Here is a 24,149-nt window from a genome sequence, read left to right as displayed (position 1 = left end):
AGCCATGTTTTAAAACAACAACAACAACTACAAAACTTTTTGTTGGGCCAGTTGGTGCATATTACTGAAGTGCTATAGCGCCAAACAGACGACACAAGAAGAAGAGACGCTCGTCCGTGTCTCTTCTTCTTGTGTCGTCTGTTTGGCGCTATAGTACTTCAGTAACAACAACAATTTTCTATTATAGCATTTAGTTGTCTAATGGTTCGTTTTGAATGTTTGCCTTCGCCCCTTTTGGTATTTTGTTCGATGCCCTTTTCAATCAACCTGGTGTGGCCACTCCTGTGGGTACGAGCCATGTTTTGAGGCAGCAGTAACAACACGGGCAACAACAATGTTCAAGGAGTTCGCTGCGATTTTAGTCGTTTGTGCAATCATGCTGGCGCTCACCGACAAGTGCTGCAACATCGTCGGCACGATACATTCGAGACGCGCGAAGAACGTGCTGACTGTGCCACTAGACGGCGAACAAAGGCGTGGGAGGATCTTTGCGACGTCTTGTAACTCCCTGCGGCGAGACAGTCTGGACATCTTGGACCCCTTGGTTGAAATCGCCGCACGCCGCTTCGACGGAGTACTTCTGGAAGCGAAGGTAACCGCAGAAGGACTACGCCTATCGTTGCAGACGACGCCGTGCGAGACGACCACGGTGGAGACGACCCAGCCGCGCAGAGAGCAGACGTACCCTGCACGTTCCGTGCTGAAACAACTCGACGCGCTGAAACTCTCTGCCCTCCTACTCTTCAGAAGCCCGGGCTACGACGCCATCGCGGCCCTAATTTCAGTTGTCGTGGAGTACCCCGACGCAAAGAATCGCATCATCGTTGCATCGAACGACGTAACCTTCCTGCGCCGGCTACGCCTGCAAGTAGTGAGCCTGGCGACCGCTTTCGTAAGCGGCGTTAACGGCAGTCGGGAACATCGGGCGGACAGCGTAGTTTCCAGCGTCTACCGGGATTTAATAAGCGAGGCCTACGGAATTGAACGCCTGGTTCCGGTCATAGCAAGGTCGTCGGCCGTGGCGATCGGAAGCGAGTCCATCTCGTCGGGTCTCGTCCGAAGCTGGCAAGACCGCGGTTTCCAAGTCATCGCCTACGGGGTGGAGACACCCCTGCAGCAACTCCATCTCGTGCGCGAGCTCGAGGTGGCCGTGATCAGCGCGTGTGAATGCGTGCGCAATATGTAAATGAGAAAAAAAAACGCGGGTATTTTTTTCTATGTTTTTTTTCTTTTACCATTGATTGACATTATTGGGCACCCGCCTTGGTAGTATATCAGTGGCTATGACGTTCCGGTGTAGAGCGCGAGGTTCTGCGTTCGATTCCTAGCTGGCCACAGCGTTAGGAGTGCCGTAACGCCTGTGTGGAGAGCTTCGGGCGCTCTTGAAAGAACCTTTCGCGGTGAATATTAAACGGAGCCCTCGGCTTCTCGCTTAACTCGCATTTTGCGTGGTAACATCGCATTCTGAATGGTAACCGCATTTTGCTCTGATATTTTCTATTCTTGTATTATCTCATGCTTACATGTCTCTGTGTGCTCTCCCCTCCCTCCCCAATATAGAGCCTTTGGGTCCTTAAGGAAGAAATAAGTGAAATAGATAACCCCTGTGTTGCTGTGTTGCTTTAGGCGTCATTTTAATCAATTGCTTAATCGTGGTACACTTTTTAACGACCAAAAGGAAAAAGCTCTTGATTTTCAAGCTTTCCAGGACTCGCGTAGCAGCAGCCTGCATAACTCCTTATTTAGAGGCGGTTGATATTTAATAGCAAGTAAGCCGGGGCCAGATTTTCAAACGACTGTATATATTTTTCTGCTAATTGCAACAGCCCCTGTTGTAGCTTCACGTAGGACCACTTCACCCTTGCCGCCTAGATCGGATACTCTGTCGCGACGAACGATAACAATAAAATTGAAGAAAAAAAATAGCGACACGATACGGCGGAGGGTAGCTAGATGTCTTGCATCCTTGAGTAAACAGTATCTGCGAGAAAAATAGAATCCCGCTTTTGAATACTTGCTATATAAATGCTTTGTTATAACCCTTTCTCTAAAGCTGTTATACTTCCTCCCTTTTGCCTATCGTAGCTTTCTGTGATAAATTCGTGCGTTTCATTTGCATCTAATGGTAAAAAAAAAATGGAATCTTGAAAATTACGAACAATAATGTGGCATATTGAAGACGCAACGTCCATGTGCACTCATGTGAATTTATGCGAGTATCAATGCCACATTCCTTGGTCGTCATCACAGCAGCGAAGGTGCGATTAGAGCAGATTATACGGCGCTGAACAAGCACTGCATAGGCTAGTGTTCGCACATGCAATATAGCTCATAAGAGCTCGCATAATTTAGGCACCTAGTTCGGGAACAACGTGAAAAGGCCACTTTCGCGAAGGGAGGAACACATGCCTCCCCCCCCCCCCCTATAATCTGCAATTGAAGTCTAGTTTCAGGTGGGCAACTGCCTACTGATGCGAGCTACGAGGGGGGGAGGGGGGGTGATAAGTACTGAGCATAGTACTGAAATCGTGGAGGAAAGAAACAAAGTAGGCCCTGACGTCACGTTTTTGAAGCTGCAAGTGCAGCCATGTTCGTCAGCCCTTAGTGGCTCCAATCAGCTCGCCGGAGCAGATAGGCGCGAACTTTGAACTTGTATCGCTACGAGCCGCCGGAAGCGTGTTCTGCCGAAGCGCGTCAGAACAAAGTCCAAGGTCGATTCAAATAGGTCGCGAAGCTTCGGGCGAAAAGCGGTTCAGTACAGATTGTCACCGACATCAGCATGGGGGGTTATGGGAGCAGCGATCGAAGCGCGACTATGTTTGGAGGGAACAAACATTGGGAAAGAAAAACGCGTTTTTAATTCAAAGGAGACACAGTTAGATTCATTCAACGAAAATAAAATTCCTAGTCAATTTTATATATTCGTGATGAGTTAAATAAATACATTTAATTTTATTATTATTAGAGAGTTTTAGTATAGCGTAAAATCCTTGCGTTAGCGTTAGCGTGCGACGCAACGCTAACGCAAAGAAAGACTGCACTGCGCGGCACAAGGTAGTGTTTTAGAATAGCGGAACGGAGAAAAGCGTTAACGTTAACGCAAACAAATGCAGCGCCATCTAGATGTAAAAACACAAAGTACTGAAAATCCAAATCCACACGAAATGTCGAGCTTATTTAATGCCGAATCCGAAAGTCTGTCCCTAAGCCAAGCTTATCGAAAGCCACAGTCGCTGCGTTAATTACGCATGTAGGTGTTTGGTTTGAGCGTTGTTTTGTCGAGAGTCGCGAAACACACCCATTATTCTTGGCAAGCCGCGATCGAGTGTTCTGTGGGACCCATATTACGTGTCCTTTTTAAGTTGGGATCACATAGACGCCCTCATGCTTCGGGAACGAGAGCGACCGCGCAGGTTCTACGTGTCCTCAAGATCCACTCATCATCGAAGCTATACCGGAGGGGACGTTTCGCCGGCAATTTCGCTTCCAAAAAGCGGATTTCCCACTTCTTTCCAATTTTTTACAACGGACGCCCACCTTGACGTCCATCCGAATGGGTTCAAGGCGAAAACCTCCTTCATGAGGTTCATATCGTCGTCGTTGGTAAAACGCACACGCATTGTGACCACAGCACCGACCACACTACTGTGTTTTGCCGCGGAATACATGACATGCATCGGCTCCACATGCGGCTTTACACCAAGCGAACGAGCGAAATACACTTGGGCGCCATCTCGAGGCGGATACAGCAAACACATTAAGCAAACCCATAGAATTGTTCTACTAACTCTATGAGCAAACCCTCTCGTTAAGCCTACTGCGCCGCTAATCGAGAACGTATATCGTAAACAACGCCCATTTGTCACCTGTGCACCGCTGCCGAAGCATCATCACACAAATCTAAGGTGAACACGATCATTAGTGGGGAAGGATAGAGCCTACCAGTGCAGGCAGACGACTCGATAGATCCGAAGCGGGCTGCTCTCACTTCGACTGGCGCCGCCATCTTGCCGTACGTAAGGCTCCCCTTGCGTGCGTTAGCGTTCAACGCTAAATCCTGAAAATAGCGTACGTACGTAAGAGCTCCAGCAGCGTTTACGTATAGCGCATGCGCAGTGTGGTGCACGCAACGCTAACGCTAACGCTAACTCTTTGCGTTTGCTGCTTTACGCTATACTAAAACTCTCTATTAATAAATGCATTTCTTTTCAGCGCCCATCGCTACTGGGGGCGTTGACGCCACTATCGCTCGCAGTGCAATGCACGTCTTGAAATGGGCAGAAAGGCGCACTCGTATCACCTGTTGAAATACGCCCCCCTCACAATTTGTGCTTTCTTGCTTGTCGAAGTTTGTCTGAATTTGGTGACGCGGGTAGCTTCATTGCTTCTTAATCTGTTCAGTCAGAAGTAGTGAGTTACGACTGCCAGATAATTGTGTAGTTGTTATCGAACGACTGCGCCGGCCGACGGACTTGGCATTCGACAATAGGATCAGCACTCTACACCTAAAGCTTTCGTCGCCTCCAAAGAAAGTATGTTCTGCGCAGGGATGCGATTTCGACAACCGTACGGCTGGCCTTTTCCTGCATCGCTTTCCACGCTGAAAGCTGGAAACGCCCATCGAGTCGAATGGCGGGGCATTTGAATATATAGCTCCAAAGGAAGAACAACAAAACGAATTTCGCGCCTTTGAAAACAAAATGACGTCACTTCTGCTTTTAACGGACATGGCGTCACGTTATTTTTTCTTCCGCCGGAAGTGTTCCCACCACATACAGATGGCGCTAAGCCCCATGAGCCGGTGATGGACCTCCATGTTTTGAACGTATGGGCTCCTATGGAAGCTTCGCTACCAGGTATATTTACCTTGCAAAGTCTACGAAACTTCTGTGGCAGTTTTAGTGAAGCAGACGCGGCGGCTCCTGTGCTTTCCCGTGGCACGTTGAAGACGACGACGAGGAACCGCGCCGTGATTACTTGAGTGTCCCTATCGCTGGCTAACATTCACAATCATAGACCCCAAACACAACATTCAAGCTTACGCACCACACTCTAGCGTCAGCTTGTCTCGCGAACAGAATCTGCTGCGATAAAGACACGGGCCGAAAAAAAAACTTGCCTCGATTTTCAGAGGCCTATAGAGCGCAGCAGCGAAAGCTTCTGGAACGCGGTTGCTATGGCAACGTTGATGCATGGCCGCACCAGTCCCAACGGAAAAAACCAACCATGTGACTTCCGCCACACACACACTTCAACTGATGCGGGGGCCAGCCGGGGCTGATCCTTCCTTCATATAATTTCCAATAGAATGAGGGCAACGCTGGACTTCAGTCAGCCAAGAAAACAGGCTGGCTTCATGAAGGGATACTCTACAATGGATCACATCAATGTCATCAATCAGACAATCGAGAAATCTGCAGAGTACAATAAGCCTCTTTATGTGGCCTTCATAGATTACGAAAAGGCATTTGATTCAGTAGATATACCAGCAGTCATAGAGGCATACGTAATCAAGGAATACAGGAGGCATGCATACGTGAATATTTTGGGAAATATCCACAAAGATCCTACAGGTACCTTGATTCTCGACAAGTAGAAAGGTACCTATAAAGAAAGGGGCCAGTCAAGGAGACACCGATTGAAAGGAAGTTCCGCTCTCGAAGACACTCACCTGGGAGTTAGTGAACGTGCGGCCGTCTGGCGACGAGGCGTTGCTGTGCCACGGTTGCAAGGTGCCGTCGGAGCTCACGCTGCTGCTACTCTCGGTGCCGTGACATTCTGCCACGAGGAAGAACACAGCGGCCAGGAGGACGATGACCAGGAGGCAGGCCGTCTCGGGCACACGTGCGGCCCGCATCTGTGGACGTATAATTGCACTATTGGTTGTTGTTGTTGTTGTTGACGCGTATACGCATTATCAATTATCCTCCCCTCTCGACTGTTGCCAACAGGAGAGATTGCCGAGAAACGTTGATGTGCGTAGCGTGACAGAGGCAGAGGACGGAAAGGCACAACTGAAGAAGACGGAAGGAAGGAAGGAAGGAAAACTTTATTTGGTCCTGCAAGTAGTGATAATTAATCACTAAGCGGGCCGCTCCCACGTCGGGACCGGAAGGCCAAGCCTCACGGCCACATCGTGAGCCTGCTGGACAGCCCAGAATTGTTCATCCAGGTCCGGGCTGCGAAGTGCAGCCCCCACCTGGACGCATCCTTGATCGCCGAGTCTTCAATTCTTTCGCAAGACCAGAGCATGTGTTCGAGCGTGGCTAAACGGACGGAGGCTAAAGACGGAGGTGACGTTCGTTTGCGGCGATGTGTTGTCCGCGTCGCGGGCACAGCAGCGCTTGTCTCCGCCGCTTCCGTCGTGCCTTTCAGTCCTTCTTCTGCTGTCGCGCTGTGCATACCACAGATTAATAACTAATCCGGTCTCACATCTTGCGAAAAAAAAAAAAAACGTGCAGTTTTGGTCGACTGGATCAAAAAAGTTGCCGAATGATGATGATCATGAGCAACTTTAGCTGTGCCCTTTGCATCAGGCAGACATGTGGAGATGCCCTAGCCATGTAAAGTTGAAAATGACGACAGTACTCGTCTGCTGTGTTCCAGAAGCCGACAGAAACTGCACTCCACTACGCGCGACCCAAGCCAGGGAAAGCTTGTTGAGCGGAACCGATGACATCGCCACGATGGGGGCCATTTTGTGTACTTCGTAGACAGGACGTGACGAAAGACAGTATGATGATTGCTTACAAATATAATGTTTGACTTCCTTTCTCACTATATTGCGAGTACTACTGCGAAAGAAGCTACGACATTACGTTTTACAACCATTCTAATTGCTCATTCACACCGGCGAATTGAGGAGGTCGCGCGACCATTTGCGACTCGCGATCAAAATGCGACCGAAGGCGACTGATGTTCACACCGGCAAGCCCGGCTGAGCGCGACCCGCAAGTCGCAATCCCGGAGATTATCGTTCACAGCGAGAACTCTCGGAATCTATGCGGAATTTGCCCGCGACGCGGGAGGAGGCCGGATGTAGACACGTGAGAGATCACTTCCGGTGCGCCGCTGATTGGTTTATCAGTTTTGCGACCACGGTCGCGCGACTGAAAAATCGCGCAGTGAGCGACTGGCCCAAGATGGTCGCTTTTCGAGAAAAGCGACGGTTTGCGACCATTTGCGACTGGTAGCTTTGCGACCAACTTGGTCGCGCGACCACTGTCAGTCGCCGGTGTGAATAAGCCTAATTAAGTGTCCCAGAGCCGCGGGTGAGGTTTTGCAGCCACGTGAATGACGCATCACATGCCGAGCACTTTGGTGCAACGAAGGCCGCCTCGCGAAAGCTGTTGAAACTATGATCGGGCCTGCTCAGCCTGATTATAATTACCGACTGAGCAGGCTTGGCAGCCATGGCGCGCCGAATTTCTCTAATGACAGCTGCTCCTACGGCGCGCTCTTCCGGCACTTCTTGCACAACACGAGCACTGTGGATCGGCGGCCTATCGTGTTAGAATGTATAGACGCCTTCCAGGAACGGGCCGTCAAGAACGTATGGAATCAGTACGTCGTCTGTGACTGCCCTGCACCCCTCAGCGATGAACTTACCTTCGAGGCGTATCAGTGGGCGTCGCACAACGCTTAGTAAAGAATGGAGACCTTTAGCCTGTCCGCTATTCCGGTAAACGGGAGCGGTTTGGGCGGATTACCGGATTTGCGTGGGCGTAAACGTGAGCGGTCAGAGCGGTGCAGCCGCCTGGTCGCGTAGAGTACAACCAGACAAGCACAGTGCTAAAACTGCAGTTACAAACTATATCCTGCTTCGCTACTGGTGCAAATTTTTGGCAGCGGCGTAATTGTGAACAGGATTACGCCACTGTCGAAAATTTACACCAGCAGCGAAGCAGAATATAGTAATTGGCATTGTGTTTGTGTGGTTGAGCTTTGCGCCACCAGCTGGCGCCACCAATCTGGCCGTTCACGTTTACGCCCCCGCTAAACCGGCAAACCGCCCGCGCTTGCCGGAATACCGAACACGCAGAAGGTCTCTAATAGAGACTTTTAGCTGGTACGCTATTCCGGTAAACGGGAGCGGTTTGGGCGGATTACCGGATGGTCGGGGCGTAAACGTGAGCGGTGAAGCCGCCTGGTGTTGTAGAGCTCGACCAGACAAACGCATAGCTAAAACTGCAGTAACTCACCATATCCTGCTTCGCCACTCGTGCAAATTTTTGGCAGCGGCGTAATTGTGAACACGATTACGCCACTGTCGAATATTTACCCCAGCAGCTAAGCAGAATACAGTAATTAGCTCTGTGGTTGTGTGGTTGAGCTTTGCGCCACCAGCTGGCGCCACCAATCTGGCCGCTCACGTTTACGCCCCCGCTAAACCGGCAAACCGCCCGCGCTTGCCGGAATACCGGACACGCTAAAAAGGTCTCGGCTCATTTCACGCAGTAACGATGAGATGAGTCCTGGCGCCGCGACGAGCGCGCGGCAGCTCCTGCATCGTTTGGGTGCGCGCCCTCTGCCGGGCGCGACGCGACGTCAGGTAAGCGCGGCGCGTGCCGACGCGTTCCAACGCGTACGTGTGGTTGGGACTTTAGGAATAACTTGGAAGCAATATTTTTTCTAACTTGTTTCGGAAGTAACTAGCGTATGTAGTGCGGTGTTGATTGGTTGCCCGGGTGTTCTCGAAACTTCCCCGGGTGTTCTCGTTTGAGTGCCCGGATAACGGTTTTGGTTTTAGCTGATCGCGAACAACGGGGAGCTAGAAGCATTTCATGCTTAAAACTGAGTACAATGTGCCTTGGTACCTATACTAAATGGACGTGTCGTAAATGTTGGGCGATCGATGAATAAAATTCTCGGAGAGTGGCAGATGACTTTGGCACCGATCGATAGAGCAGACGAGCGCAGCGATAACGGTGCACGAATGCACGCGAAATTGCCGCGCGACTGGCCGCCAGAGGCCCTTAGCTGGTGTTTGCGGGCTTCTTTCACGTTCGGAAAAACACTTTTATGCAGCACGTGTTGAGCAACAGAAAGTCGTATCGGGAGCTTCTCGTACGTGTTGCTCTACAATTTTCTCGTTTACACTTTCAGTCTACTTATAACATTTGAGAAATTGATTAACTAACTAAGACGAACTTTGTCATTAGGTGGAATGAAGAAGCTAATCTGAGTATCTCTAAGCGACGGCAAACCACATTACCTTGGTTCCATCCAGCTACGTGGCATTTGCTTATCTTTAACTTTTTGGTAAAATTATGTAGCACACCCTGTATACTCTCAAACACAGAGTTTTCCTACAATAATTACTAGAAGAAACTCTGGCACTGCAATCGTTCGGCTACAGTGAAAATTCTGGCTAGTACATAGATTTGTCAAATCCATGCTTGTGGCTTCAAACGTGCAGGTGACGTTATCTATAACACTTGTATATTTCTAAATTTCCAAGTCCTCAGAGTTTCGTAAACACAGCAAGTCAAGTATAGTCTCTGCCCGCGTGCGTAATCGTTACGAATCGTTGAATTTATAGAGCAATATCATCTTTTAATTTGCGAAGTTTCAAGTCCGTTTAAAGATAAAGCATAATCGTTGCGAATCTTTGAATATTAAGTGCAATATCTGGTTGAAAATGATATATTGGCCCCTCCAAAAATCCGTTTGAAGCTAAAGAACGCAGTTTAGGCGAATTCGTGTATTGCACAGGACTTTCCTGCTGCTTGAACCGCAGTATCTTGTATACACGAACGCCATAGTTCCTTCTAGTGATTTCCGTATGAAACGGTGCTCTCAGTAATTGTAGTGTTGGCCAGCAGTGCGATCAGCAGAAGAACGACACAGATGCTAACCCATATCACACCAGACGGAAGACCCTTTATTCACGCGAGCATTGATACATATATATCCGGGCAACAGTGGTGCCATCTCTTTATGGGCTTTGTTAGTTACGCAACTAAGGGCACCTAGTGTCGCCCTACGACACTACAGTCATGCATGGCGTAGAAGAGAAGAAAGAGGAAACTCGGATCGGCCATCATGCCTAGTCCCGGGCTGGGGCCGAACAAAATTCCCCCGACGGCCAAAGAGCCGAGGGTGGACAGCTGAGGCGTCTGCCCAGTCCGCCAAAATTAGGGCCCAGCGATGGCGTGAAACATACCGACCAGGACCGGGGAACCTCGTGTTTCCCTCGCAACGAAAAAATCGTCATGAAGTGGTTCAGCGGCAACATGCTCCAGGCAATCGCCGAGGCCCACAGCCGACGCGTCCTGCTCCTGGTGTTCGTCGAGGGCGACGACATGGCCTCGCATAACATGCACTCCACCTTCGAGGACGCCGAGGTGAACAAGCTCATCGACGTCATGGGCTGCGTCCCCATACGGCTGCAGGCAAACAGCAGCGCCTGCCGCCAGTTCAATCTCGTCTACCCGGTGACCGCCATCCCGTCCGCGTTCTTCATCAGCTCGCGCGGCAACCTCGAGGCCTCCGTCGTGGGCTTCACCGACCCGGTGTCGCTCAGCGACCGACTCGTGGCGCTCATGGCCTCGTGCACCCTCAGGAAGGTCGATTCGGACATGCGCAACGCGAGCGACGCGAGCTTGTCCCTCGACCGCATGACGCGCGCGAACCGCCACTCCTCGTCGGCCCGCCTCCCCGTCTCGGTCTTGGCGGCCGAGGGCGCCAGGGCGCTCTCCAGACAACCGCCAGCCGAAGGCGTCGCCAAGAAACGCAGCAAGGGCGGGGAGCGGCGATCCAAGAGGAAACACAAGATACAAGAGGCCAATGTGCAGACCAGCATCGTGGTGCTCGCCGAACAGTCCACGCAGATCAACATGGACGACAGGCGGTCGTACAACAGCCTGCTCCAGAAACTCAGAGCGATGGAAGAGGCCACGTTAGTCTCGCGCACCACAGTCACCACGGCTGAAGTCCACGGCGACCTGGCCGGAGATCTGGGGTCGCTGATGGGAGACAGCAACGAAAAGAAAGACCTGGGAATAACGCCGGAAGAACTCAGCGGGTATCTGCTCGCCGGAACCGCGGGGGCAGCGACGGGTGGCGAGTCCGTCGACGTTGAGATGAGAGGGAAGCCTGCCGCTTCGAACGACGACAAAAGGGAGATGGCCGATGCCGCCGAGTGCGCTGAAAACTGTTCGAACGAGCACGTACGCCCGGGATCACACAAAAATTATCCCAAGGGCAATGACGAGATTAATGCAACCACGCCACCGCAGCCGCCGCCTCTTCCACCACCGCCGCCAGCGGCAGAAGCCGTGCGCGTGACTGAGGTAGAGCACCCGACCAGCGCCGCCGTCAGTGATGTGCCGCTGGTAGGGCCGAACGACATAGATTCGGTGTCGTGCGACGCCGCGGATGGCTCGTCGTTGCTAATTAAATTCGCCGTTCTCGCGCACGAGTTTGCCGACAAGGTCTTGGGTAGCACGCAGTGCGAGCACTCCGACACCAAGTCTTTGGAAACGTCGGCCGCCGAGACAACCAAGGCATCCGCGAACGTGCGGAGATTCGCAGAGTCCTCGCAGAAGCAAAAGTCCAAGAAGGAACAGCAGGTCACCAAATCGAAGGCGCCGCCCCCGGCCAAGAATGTCGAGATTTACGCGAAGGAAGAGAGGCACAGCCAATATGCGGGCACGTTTAAGAGGTCGTGCCGGCTGGAGTGCCTCCAGGGAAGCGTGGGCGACGCTGCCAAAGCGATCGCGGCGTTGCAAGAGGCCGCGTTCGGACAGGAGGGAGACAAGGACACCTGGACGAAAAAGCGAGGCGCTTCTTCAGGCGCGCGTTCCCAGAAGCAGCCGCGCAATTCAGAGTCGCAGCAGTCAAGCACTCTAGACCGGCAAGCTAAGCACAGCTCTGAAATTGCGTTTCTCAGAGCTAAGCAGAGCTCTGAGAAACGCAAGATGCACCGCGAATACCCAGCGAAGCACCATGCGGGATACTCGAAGACAGTCACGACGACGTTGCAGAAGGCGACCGTAAAGGCAGCTGCAGTGTTCGTTTCTTCGACTAGAGTGCAGGACACCGGCGTTAGTCAAATCGCCCAGAAGATCAAGCTCTTCGAAACGGCCGCTGTCAAAGCTCAGGATGCGACGGTCACCTTGGATGAGAAAAGGATGAGAAGAGCAGAGATGAGAACAGAAGAAGCGAAGAGGCCAAACAGCGCTTCGCCGCCGAAGCCGCAAGTCGACGACAACCCGGCGAGATCTCCCGAGAACGGGTCGCCGCCAAAGCACGTTCAGATGCCGCCGCCGCCGCCGCCGCCGCCGCCAATTCTCGAACACATGTCCGTCATGCGTGCGCGACCGGGAATCGAAACCATCACGGAGGAAGAGCCCGGCGCCGTCGACTCTTGCCTTACGTCTCCGCAACCCACCCCGTCACCCCCGCGATCACCGCTACCTCCTTCTCAGGATGCTCGGACTCAGCCAGAAGTCCAGAAAGTCGCAGAAGACAAGTCCTACAAATCCTCCATGAACGAACCCGGGTACGAAGCGGCGGCTCCGCCGCTTCCGCTGTCACAGGCTCCGTCACCGCAGCAGCAGCAGACGACGCAAACCACTGTGGCTCAGAATCGCAATCCTCCCCAGTCGCGGAAGAGCGCGCGGAGGCCCTCGAGTCCCACAAAAAGCAAGGAGTTCCTCACGGCCAGCAACTCCCAGCTGGAAGAGGCGCTCGTCTTCGGTCCCACGCACCGCACCAGCGATGACAGCGCTGCCGTGACGACGAAGAGGGCGCCGCCGTCGCATTTGCGACCGAGAGAACAGAGGGCGATGGCGGCCAGGAGCCCGCTCTACGAGCGCCTCGTGAATAGCGACGGTGACGACGAGACCGTGGACGAGGAACTGACGGTTCGCAGGACTCCCTCGGCCGCCGCGTTCAGAGGCGAGGCTGACTGGATGGACGAGATGGCTCGCACGGCGTCCAGGCGCACCCTTCTTTACCGGGCGGGGGTTTTCGAGGAGTCGCTGAACAACCTGTGTCGCACGCTGAACGACGTGGAAGTTCCCACCGTGTCTCTTAGCGTCAGCGCTCAGTCGCGCACCAACATTGCCAAGGTACGTTTGCCTAGCCCCACTCTAACGAGACCTCCTTTGATCGCATTAACGTGACCTGACGATCTATTTCTAACTATCAATCTCTAGAGCATCATCCGCCCAGGTTTAATGCCTGATCCGCACTTCTGTCTTTGTACATTTTAACGTTACCCTTTTACTTGTATCATGAAAGAAGGATATTACAAAGGCCGTCTGTTGGATAAGATTTCAGGTGACGTGGAAACTTGCACTGCGGTGTAAAAGCGTCTGTATGCATGGTCGCGTGGCCAAAGGCATTGGCGTGGCTTAATTGGCTCTGAGGTGCTTCCTTGGGTAGTGCCTTGTATATGGCCCCAGGGCGAGAGTTGGGAGCAATATGAAGTAACGCTGTCCGTGGGCCCTCAAACTCCACCACGTTGTCGAATTCACCTTCTCGACATCCTGGCTCATAAAGTAGCTGTGCCTTCTCCGATTGGCTGAAAATGGCAAAGTGGCGGAATTCTACAACGTGGCGGAATTTGGAAGTGTCCAGAACAGCACTCTTGGTCTGGCGATTGGGTACTGGCGCACCTGATACTTGTTGCCTTGCCCGTGACGTCACGGGTGCCATATTGAAAACATTGGAACAATGTCGAAACCGTAAAGGAACCATTTGAGACTGCGTTCGTGTTGTCTATTCCTTTTCGTCCGTGTGTCTGTGCGCAACTCTCGAGTATGAATTGGAAATGAGTATGAATTCTCGGTATGTTTTAATTGATTAGAAATTGTTCAGGTGCGTTGCTGGAGCTCCGTGTGCATTTATTTACTCCCGATACGGATGTGCGATTTCCGTCGTGTCAGTGTAACGCGAACATCTTCGTAGCAACGTTCCAGTGCTGTACCCGCACGTTGATGTAGCGCACTTTGTTGATGTAGCGCACTTTGTCGATGCCACAGGCGCCCCCTGTGGCATCGCCAAGCAAGCAGCGCTTCCAGATCAACGACAAGAAGGCAGACGGCGCCGACGAGGGAAAGGCGAGCGGCGTCCAGGCCATTGCGGGCGCCAAAGCCACGCACCGTGTCTCGCTGTCGGGTACAAACTTCCGCAACCGGGCCCGAAGCAGGGCGACGTCGTCGAGCCGCCTGGGAGGCAACGTCGGCTGTCGATCCCCGAACGCCGACGCGTCGCGGGCCTCCGGAGTCGGCAACGCTCGCAAGACGGCGAGCTTCACGCCCACGGCAGTTCGCGGCGGCGCCGGTGGCGGCGCTGACGATGCGAACATCGTTCTCAACCTGCCGAACGGCAGCTCGGTGCAAAAGTTGTTTCCGGCGTCCGCGTACCTGGACGAGGTGCGCTGGTACACCGAGGAACTGCTGGCCAGTACCCTTCCCTCCTGCTTCCCGTTCACCATGGTGCGCACCAGGCCGCTGCGAGAGTTCTCGCGCGAGGAGTACCGCAAGACGCTCGAGCAGCTGCGCCTGGCGCCGTCGGCGACGCTCCTTGTGTTGCCCAGGTGCGATAATAATCCGTGCGCATGGCTTCCGAGATTGGCTACGCACGTGTCTCCAGATCTCGGTGGACATGCTTTGTAATACTTGCGGTTTCGGTTTCGAGACGGTGCGGCACTGGAGTGGAAGGTATAGAGTGCTCGAGAGCTAGCAGACGACGCGTAGTGACCTGGACACACGCGACGCAGGAGCATGGGTGCTTTCCGTTACCAGCCTCTGATGAAACCCAAGGCTGTTACCACTTAACTTATTTATCAACGAGGCAGGCCTTAACCAACGACGCCATTTTCTGGCCCTGTTGCGAGCGCCTTTCCCGAACATGAAGACGAAGCCGCAGTTTCTTTTCATAAATAACACAGACGCGATCATCAAAGCATTGCGTCACCATGATCTGGTGCGCAAGGTGTTCGCAAAACACCGCCTTTTCTTCCAGTACGTAATAAGAGAATAGCGAATTGCTGGGCTTGTTCGTGCGACATTCCAGATAAAGGGAAGCGCTAATGTGTACTCGTCTGGCAACTTTTGCACACTATACTTGCGCTACAGTATATTCAAAAATTGTGAAAGAGTTTTCAGTATCGCTACCGAGCTTTTTACAAGAAAACGAGTGACTACGACAGACGAAAATTTTGAAAAGTAACTGAGTGAAGATGAGCACAATTAGCGAAAGACTGCAGAGAAAGCATTAAAAGAGCCAGACAAGCTCATTCGTGTCGCTGTATCCTTTCTTTTTTTCAATGTTAATAATACCGAGGAAAGTAGCGAAAATAATCGGTTAATTTCCATGCGATGCATTATTTGCCTCAATCATGTACTTTCTGGTAGGTATGCGTCCCTCCGGCATTCTGTCCATAAAGATTACTAAGATTACTGGAGGGAACTCTGGCTCTCGGATCTTTCAGCCACCATGGGAATGATGGTTATGGTACACGGATTTGTCAGGTCTTCGTGCTCGAATTTTCAGGCGTTCTTGTGACTTCGTTATGGCGCTTTATCAGTGCCTAAGCTGGCCTAAACTTCAAAGCAGAAATTTTGTAGTTTTTTTTATAAAGCAGAAGGTAACCATAGTAATTGATCGACGCATTCGGAAACGGTCTTAAATGAAGTAGAATTGTAATCTGTAATTTTTGCTTTTTTTTCAGTAACACGTAACGAGCTTTAAAGGGACACTAAAGCAAAACAATAAATCAGTTTAGACTAATGAAGCATTGTTTGAGAACCCTGCAGGCAGTCATTTCAAAAAAATAGTTCGATTATTAGATGAGAAAATGAAGGTCCAAATATCAGTATTTGAATTTCGCGCCGAAACCCCAGGGCCGGTACGTCAGCGTGACGTCAGGGATTCCAAAGTATGTTTTCGCATTTGGGCCGCGTTGGCTGAATGAAGGTTCCCGAAACTTGCCATGTTTAATATTTGGTTCCTTTAGAACACAATGTAGTCAGTCTGTACCGTTACATATAGTTAGTAGGGCCTAGAAGATGCCATCAAAATCCAAGACGTCACAGCCCCCAAGTGCGGGGAACTTCAGTAGGCGTCGCCACCCGTATTTCGTTCCTGCGCTTTTTCTGGCTTACCAAACGGTCTTATCGCTGTCGGAGTGGTGCTTTTTGGTGTCGTAGAACGGCAATTTACTGATGCAGAAGAAATCGTTTTTTTTTTTCACTTTTGGTGTGTCCCTTTAAACCGAACCTTGAATCCGCGCCCCGCAGATCTGCGGCGCAGGGTGAGAGCGGTCTGCTCCCTAGCGGGATGATGGGCGAGCCGATGTGGGTGGCCCTCTTCCGGCTGGTGTTCGGCATGTTCGTGGCCACTCCGCTGTCGCTCGTCTGGAACCTGCTGAACTGCCCGACCGACCCGGCTGCTGTGGCGGCGCGCGAAGCCTTTCTGTCGGGCACTCTGGGCAGCTCGACGCTATCGACGCTGCCGCCAGGTGGCGTCGCGACGCCCGCGCGCAGCGCCAGCAGCGGCGGACTGTGTCGTCGCAGGCCTTCAAGCCACACCGACAACTTTGACATCTTCTGAAGTGAATCGCAACGGTGTCGCGAACGAAAGGTCTTTAGCGATCGTCGAGGCGAGGGGCCATCTTGGTGTGGGCCAGCCGGCATAACGATGTCGCGAACGAAAGATCTTTAGCGATCGTCGAGGCGAGGAGACATCTTGGTGTGGGCCAGCCGGCAAAGTGCGTGGACGCGAGGCGGCTCGAATCGAAATCTGGCTCTATTCGAGAGGCTTTTATTTTTTCATTAATTAATTTCATTGTTAGTCAGTACAGTGTTCTGATAGTGCCTTGGGAGACAAGGCAATATACTTTGAAATTGCCTGCGTTGTCCATAGCGACGGCAGCTTCTCGACACAAGTAGGCTGCAAAACGTACAGATTACGGATATGTCGGACGTAGCAGGGAGATCTTACGAACGTATTGGCATTTGTACATTTGCGAATTATGTAGTTAGTGACGTAAGGCTAGTGGAAGAGCATTATAGGCTGGCAACAGTAGTAAGCACTGAGAGTAAGGAACGCGGTACGAGAATAATATAAAATACAGTTTAGTTTTGAATACAAGATACTCGTAACATTCTGAGAATAGAAACCGATACACAAACAGGCTGTCTTTATTTTTAGACTACGGATTTGAGTTATGTTCCGCAAGGACAACTTCTTTAAATGATTGTTTACGTCTCACTGGTGAAACATTTTCTGATGAATGGAGTGTTCTATGGCACACTGGTTTAAGGGGTGCGGTATTACAGAGGATATTAATCGAGTACCTTAATTAACGCCTAATATAGATTTTAAATATTAGTTCGTATGCAGTGTGTTTATTGCGTTATTTGTTTTAAAACCGAGACTTGCATGTAGGATGCTGGCGTAGAGTTTTTTTAAGGATAACTTGTGCTTGTATAGCTGCCTCAGTGGTAATACTTATAGCTTTTGAAATACGGGATTGCGTTATCATGCACTTGAATGTTATTAATGGCGCGTACCGCATTTTCTCTATGGAAAATAATGATAAAACGTTTGCTTCCGTCGTCATTAACCATACTAGTGAGGAGTATGTTAGGTTTTAATGCACGAGTGCATAACAAATTCGGAACATAACTGTTCATGGAATATCTCAAACTCTTTGAAACGCCGACATATCTGGAGAGATCTCTTCTTATGGAATCTATGCGAGGTGACCATGAGATATGTTCCTTAAATAAAACATCTGAAAATCTGATTGTATAATTTTTAATAGTAGCATTCCGAAAGCATAAGGTTAGGGTGCAGATAACATTTATGTTTAAACGACAGGCGCTTTGATTTACTGGTGTTTCATTGAAATTTGTTTCCTATTAACGATCTGTTTACATTCTCCAACCATATATAAGTGATCTCGTTTAGTTCTTGAATGTCATTATCGACAAAAATATGTCTATTTCATCTGCGTAAAAATATTGGTACGACATGTTTACAATATCGTCGATGTAAAAATAGAAATTGAACTGGCCTAAAAGATACATCTCCGCGGCGCATCCTAATGAATTGTTTGTGCTTAAGATAGTGCTATATTTAATTCTGTATATTGTAATTTCGAAGTTAGATAATTTTAATCAATGTTCACGCCGTGCCACAAACACCATAGGAAGTTGCCGCAAAAGGAGGCCTTGTTGTACGCAGTCAAATCCAAAGTTCAGATCTGTTGTTCCAAGGGTGCATATCTTTTCGCGATATTATTATTGCGTTAATGATTCTTCGGGTACTTCACGGACTTTCCGGGGGCTAACTATCCATCTAACCGTTGTCCCGCCAACCTGGGTCCATGGTCGAACCGTGAGAGCATCAGGCTTCTGCACCGAGGGAATAGAGCTGGAAACGCAACAATAGGGTCAACTTGAATTACTGATTATGTGGTAAATGTGTGCATATGTACCGCTCTTATAGGTACCCGTTCTCCCGCCTTAAGTTTCTCCCGATTCTGGGCGAAACAGAGCCGACGTCACGTGGGTTCCTCAAGGACAGCAACCCGAAGCTTTAGCAGCAGGCTGCGCCACCAACGTACTGGCCTTGTGTCGCTCTTCAGCGAACCTCTATAGCCAACTCGGATCACTGAGTACGTGCGACTGAGTGTGCGGCAAGCGAGCGGACAATTCTCGGCGTTCGCAAGCTGCGGCGCGCCACGCTTCCAGTCTCGGAGGCCACGCGCGGAGTTCTCGGCAGCCCCACTGGATGGCGCAACGCGTCTATAAAGAAGCGAGAGAGAGAGGAGCCCGGCTGCCGCATGCAGCGTTTTTTTTCAACGGTCGCACGCACCGGGGCGCCGTGCATTTCGGAGGCCGTCCATTTCGGAGGCTTCGCGGCGGTGCCGCTAGATGGAGCCGAGTATTCTTAGGGAAAAGCTAGGGAAACCATGGAGCATGTTTTACTATTATGTGAAGATATCTGCCCAGCAGTCGATTTAGGCACCACTGGCCTCCTTGAAGCCCTTGGGTTCAGCGAGAGCAGGGGCAAAGTAAACATGCCCGCAAAGAGATTGGTAAGAGGCGATTGGAAGATTGCTGGAAGAAAAGTAGGGAAACGACAAACAACGAAGACGTACAAAAACAAAGTTCACAATAGGGCGTCAGAAAATTTTTAGGTGAGAATTCATCGTGGGTCTTTTTATTTTCCTTTTTTGACATCCGTAGGACATTAGGTAGTATAATAGCAAGAGCTTGGTGGCGCAACTCACCGCGCCGCTCCAAAGCGGACGCTCATAACATTCATCCATCCATCCGAAGCATGAAAGAGGAGTACACGACTCGTGCATCACTCGTTTAGACAGTGGCAATAATGTTGTGTGGCTATAGTGATTCAATGCTCAACGCATTACCATCGACTGTCATCGTGAGGTGGGTTCTGTCGAATTTGTCATTCTGGAGAAGGTTGGCTTACAAAGTACGTAGTGCCAAAACTGACCCGCGGGCAAATTGCTTGAAGTTGGGAGAAATGGGAGTTGGGAGTTTAGATATTTTTCCTTGTACATGTAATTTAAAACGTCGTTTGACTTCGGTTCAATTACTTTTACAATTAGTTCAACGAGCTTTATATGTAGTTTCGCGTGCGAAAACGTGCAAGACGCTCTCTGGTCCCAGCGCACCCTGCCAGGTCGAGGATTGATTGAGTGAAAACTTTATTATTTCACCGAACTGGGGTGCCCGCCTCTTAATCCTACACGCAGGTAGGAGGGGGGGGGGGTGTACGAAGCAGTCCCCGCGCGTTGAAGACGGTGAGTCTTCACGGCCTCAACGGCCAGGCGGATTGCTCGACGCTGGTCGTCTTCAGCCTTGCTCTGGAGCAAGGCCTCCCATGCTTCTCTACTGCCAATGTTTTCCTTGGCCCCTGGGGAGCCAGCACATTCCCATATTACATGATCTAGCATACCTTTCTCCTTACAAAGTTTGCAGAGGGCGTCATTATAATCCCTCGCCTGAGTTAAGTAGATCCAATATGGTGATGTATAACTGTTTCCCTGGAGGCGCCGCCAAATGCGAGCGTCCTCCAGAGATCCAGAGAGAGAGACCGATCGGTGGCGGAAAGATTCTTCTTTCGGCTTTGTAATGATCTACAATTCACCTGTACGTGATGATGTTATCTTTGATTCCTGGAACTGGCTGCTCTAGAGTTGCGCGGTGGTAGAGTGCTCGGGCCAGCTAGTGAGCATATGCGAGGTCGAGGAAGCTTCGGCGCGTCTTCTGACGTGTGGCTGGGACCGGCCAATCGGATCGTTACGCGCTCCTCACGCAATGGTCACGTGAAGCTCCCGATTCGGCGGCGCTCTCTCGGATGAGGTGACGTCGTGATGGAATCTTGTCGGTGCAGTGAAGCCGGCTCTCCTGTAACGTAGAACTGAGGTGAAACAGCGCGAAAAAGACGAGGACACAAGGAAACAAATACCACAGACAACCGGTGACTGCCAACTGGAAGTTTATTTGAAACTCACCGGACATTTATACCTTTTTCGGAATAGGCATGCGCACATCAGTCGTAAAAACATCTGCAAAATAACTGACTTCCAGTTGGCAGTCAGCGCTTGTCTGTGGTATTTGTTTCCTTGTGTCCTCGTCTTTTTCGCGCTGTTTCACCTCAGTTCTAAGTATGAACCAACTAGCGCTCATCAAGATCTTACTACTACTCCTGTAACGATGCGCAATGGAGCAAGGTTTTGTAGAGAAGCGCCTCGCTCAGGCGGAGGTGCAGCGGTGGCTTTGCAGGGCCTGTGGGCCGGCCCTCATCGGATAGACCGCCACTGGTCGCGGGACAGATCCGGCCCTCGGGACGTAGTTTGGTGACCCCTGCATTAGAAAGTCCCTACTCCCCTTTTCCCCACTGTACAGGCGTAATTAAGCCATTAAAGGGGTGGAGACATCAAAATTTTCGTTCATGCGTTTGTTGATTCAAACGTTGCGTCATGCTTCAGGGAGCACGATATACACAGCGGGATTCATATATATGCGATCAATAATTTAATAATAGCATCATTATACCGAGCGATTTCGGTTTCGGTTTCTGGGCTCCGGGGGATGCTATGACGTCACAGAGGAGGAAACGCTACATGGCTTGGTCACGTGGGCCACAAAAATAGTGACGTAAAACTATGCTGCGTCGTCTGCTCGCGCATAAGCATGCTCTGCCAGCAGGTCAAAAACTGGCGATTCGAAGTGCATGTCGCGATTATTATAATTATTGCGAAGAGCGACAATAACGGTAAGAAAATATTGCGGCTTGTGAGAGTCGCTGATTCATTCCGAAGCGCCGTAAGCTTTAGCTTTGAAGTGAACCGGAAAAGGCTTAGCGACGATATCGGCGGCGCCGAACGATCAGAGGCGGTGAAGCTGCCGTCGGTGCCAGAGTGACCACTCCTCGGTCGCTGATTGACCGCTTCGTCGTACGGCTGCCGCACAAATGGGTCCCGGGCCCGTCCTCTCTACGGCAAGCAAATCTCGCCGTTCGCGAGCAAAACCGCCGTCGCACGGGGGCCCGCGAACGGCAAACGGCGTGCGGCGAGTTTCCGTGCCGCTCCGAGCTGCCGAACTATGCGACTATGCGAAAAGAGAAGCAGACAACACGAACGCCGCATATCCTGGTCCTTTTCGGAGTCGGCCGGCTAGTGACTCAAACGTGAAGGCCCGTCCGCACGGCGACTCGCCGCACGCAGTTTGCCGTTCACTTCTCTCCTCTTGTGTCCGTGTCTGCACGCCTTACCCCTTCTTTGCATTAAGAAAGGATTTCTATATGCCTGTAGCTCGGTCATAGTGGAGGCTAGGCTCGGTCGCTCGGCTCAGCAGGCTCCGTAATCGGCATTTCATCGCTACTCATCATACGTCACGTTTTTGTGCTAGTCTGCTATGACGTCGATATTTTCGTTCCTCCTCTGTGACGTAGTAACTGCCGCGCTAGCGATGGGTCTCGACTACGAGAAAGAGTTTTTAATGACTTTTTGGAGCTGAATTAAAATTATTTTGAAATGTTTGCAGCGTCCAATACCTCGTTCTGGGTGTCCTTGCATACGGAAGCAGCCTACAACATGCTTTTTATAGCCTCAAAATTTGGTGTCCCAACCCCTTTAAGCCACATACTAGACAGTTAAAATGCGGTTAGCAGCCTTTCCTTTTCTCTCTCGACCAATCACTCTCTCTCTCACGGACTACCCAGTGACTCAAGTTGGCGGGAAAACGGTTACAGACAGACAGACGGACGGACGGAAAGTCTGTGGAGTATCCTAAGCGTGCTAATCGGGTCTCGCTATCCTCCAACCCCCAACATTGCACACGATGTATGAAACGAAGCAAAGTAATTGTGCCTGAAATATGGGTGTGGAAATGGAAGGCGAAGAGAGTATTCGAACGCAATTTCAAGGTCGGGTAAGACATCGTTCAAGTATTTCAACACATTCAGTGGTTGTCGGCGTGCATAAATATGACCTGAGGGATGAGTAACCGCGATGACGATACGTGACCAGGTATCTGATGTAGACAACGAGCATGCACATTTCGACGTTTTCAGACCTCGGACACTTTCAATTGCCTCGTGATACGCGGTCAGAGTCGTCCACGAGTGCGCATCGTGCCCCTCGCTTATTGGTTCCATAGTTCGCTAGGCGGCCCTGCTTGCTGTCAGTGCTGTCGCATCAGCGCAATCAGGAACGAAAGGCGTAGAAGAAAAGGAAGAGGAAGCCCTGATCGGCCATCAACCTTCTGCGCATTGTTCGACGGCTACCTGCCCCAGCTCCGGGTGATGGTATCACAACACGTGGTCCTTGCGGACGCGCTGCTTGCGGCCTCGCTAAGCAAGCAGCACGTCCACGTCAGCGACCAGAAGGAAGACGGCGTCGACAAGGAACAGGCGAGCGCCGTCGAAGCCACAGCGAGCGACAAAGCCAAGCATCGACGTGTCTCGCTGTCGGGTACAAACGTCCGCTACCGGCCCCGGATCCGTTCTTCGTCGAGCCGCCCGGGAGGCAACGGCGGCCGTCGATCCCCGAGCTCCTACGTGCCGCAGGCATACCGAGGCGCCATTGCTCGCAAGTCAGTGAACTTCACGCCAACGGTGGTTCGTGGCATCGGCGGCGCTGATAAGGCGAGCATCGTTCTCAACCTCCTCAACGGCAGCTCGGTGCAGAAGTCGTTTCCGTCGTCCGCGTACCTGGACGAAGTGCGCTGGTACACCGAGGAGCTGCTGGCCAGTTCCCTTGCCTCCTGCTTCCCGTTCACCATGGCACGCACCAAGCCGCTGCGACAGTTCTCGCGCGAGGAGTACCGCGAAACGCTCGAGCACCGGAACCTGGTGCCGTCGGCGACGCTCCTTGTGTTGCCCAGGTAGGAGGCTCTCGGCACGTGGCCTCCGAGATCGGCCACGTACGTGCCGCCCGATCTCGGTGGCCGTGATTTGGAGTACTGGCGGGTTCGAAACAGCGCAGAGGAGTGGAAAATACAGTGCCCGACGCCCAGCAGACGACGCGCACTGACGCGGAGCTGATAGAGGCTGTTATCAATAAAGGCTGATAATGCGAAGCTTCGCGTTATCAGCCTCCATTGAAAACATGCTAATGAAGCGCGAAACTGTTACCACTCAACTGTTTTGTTAACAAGAAAAACTGTATAACGAGGGCTCAGGAGGGAACGATTGAACACGAACAAATCGAAGCGTTATACGCTTCGTGGATTACCCAGAAACGATGATCACGGCATTGCGTAACCACGACCGGGTGTGCGAAGTTGTACGGCATAACACCGGCTTTCCTTCCAACACGTGCACCGCGAGATAATTGTGAATTGCTGGGCTAGTTCATGTGACACTTTGGATAAAGGGGAGCGCTATAGTGTGGTAGAGAAAGGCTGCTATAGATAAGTCGATATATAAGTTGCACTTCTCCAGCAGCCTCTCCGTACTACACTACACTAGACTACACTCCGTACTACACTACACCGTACTACACTCTGTACACTCCGTACTACACTAGAGCGGAAACGTGTCCGAAGATTTATTAGAGATTTCAGTATCGCTACTGATTCTTTTGCAAGAAAGGTGGAGGCGACGGCCGATAAATATTTGGAAAAAGCAATTGTCAGTGAATGTTAACACAA

The 24,149-nt window shown here is 51.3% G+C and overlaps 3 protein-coding genes across 7 annotated transcripts in view; 2 read left to right on the top strand and 1 right to left on the bottom strand.

The window, feature by feature from the left end:
* LOC135917449 (uncharacterized) overlaps nucleotides 1–24,149 on the bottom strand; it is a 65,256-nt gene that overhangs the window by 16,680 nt on the left and 24,427 nt on the right. For both annotated transcript variants that reach the window (XM_070521816.1, XM_065451012.1), the window contains exon 2: nucleotides 5,672–5,857. In XM_070521816.1, the coding sequence (XP_070377917.1) occupies nucleotides 5,672–5,857 (186 nt within the window). The remainder of the gene's footprint in view (nucleotides 1–5,671; nucleotides 5,858–24,149) is intronic.
* Nucleotides 10,002–18,573, top strand: LOC135917462 (uncharacterized). 3 transcript variants are annotated; one of them, XR_010569287.1, is made up of 4 exons: nucleotides 10,002–13,076; nucleotides 13,992–14,548; nucleotides 16,254–16,723; nucleotides 18,469–18,573. XR_010569287.1 is itself a non-coding variant. In XM_065451023.1 (4 exons), the coding sequence occupies exons 1-3, from the start codon at nucleotides 10,215–10,217 to the stop codon at nucleotides 16,564–16,566; spliced, it is 3,732 nt and encodes a 1,243-aa protein (XP_065307095.1). In that variant the 5' UTR covers nucleotides 10,002–10,214; the 3' UTR covers nucleotides 16,567–16,596; nucleotides 16,670–17,346. The 3 variants fall into 3 exon arrangements, 2 of the variants coding, with proteins under 2 accessions (XP_065307095.1, XP_065307094.1); XM_065451023.1 differs by lacking the exon at nucleotides 18,469–18,573 and having other exon boundaries at nucleotides 16,254–16,596; nucleotides 16,670–17,346; XM_065451022.1 differs by lacking the exon at nucleotides 18,469–18,573 and having other exon boundaries at nucleotides 16,254–17,346.
* Nucleotides 22,661–24,149, top strand: part of LOC135917465 (uncharacterized) — a 3,049-nt gene continuing 1,560 nt past the window's right edge. The window contains exon 1 of one of the 2 annotated variants that reach the window (XM_070521814.1): nucleotides 22,661–23,378. In XM_070521814.1, the coding sequence (XP_070377915.1) occupies nucleotides 22,801–23,378 (578 nt within the window). In that variant the 5' untranslated portion in view covers nucleotides 22,661–22,800. Of the gene's footprint in view, nucleotides 23,382–24,149 lie in introns of both variants that reach the window. The other variant, XM_065451027.1, reaches the window with a different exon arrangement.

The sequence above is a fragment of the Dermacentor albipictus genome, chromosome 7 (genome assembly GCF_038994185.2).
Source record: "Dermacentor albipictus isolate Rhodes 1998 colony chromosome 7, USDA_Dalb.pri_finalv2, whole genome shotgun sequence".
In the NCBI taxonomy this organism is placed as follows: domain Eukaryota; kingdom Metazoa; phylum Arthropoda; class Arachnida; order Ixodida; family Ixodidae; genus Dermacentor; species Dermacentor albipictus.
Note: the sequence above shows the minus strand (reverse complement) of the source record. Positions and strands in the feature narration are given on the sequence as shown.

Coding starts and splice junctions, on each gene's coding strand:
- LOC135917462 (XM_065451023.1), top strand. CDS start 10,215: ATGAAGTGGTTCAGCGGCAACATGCTCCAGGCAATCGCCGAGGCCCAC. Junction 13,077..13,991: donor CGCGCACCAACATTGCCAAG/GTACGTTTGCCT, acceptor TCGATGCCACAG/GCGCCCCCTGTGGCATCGCC. Junction 14,549..16,253: donor ACGCTCCTTGTGTTGCCCAG/GTGCGATAATAA, acceptor CGCGCCCCGCAG/ATCTGCGGCGCAGGGTGAGA.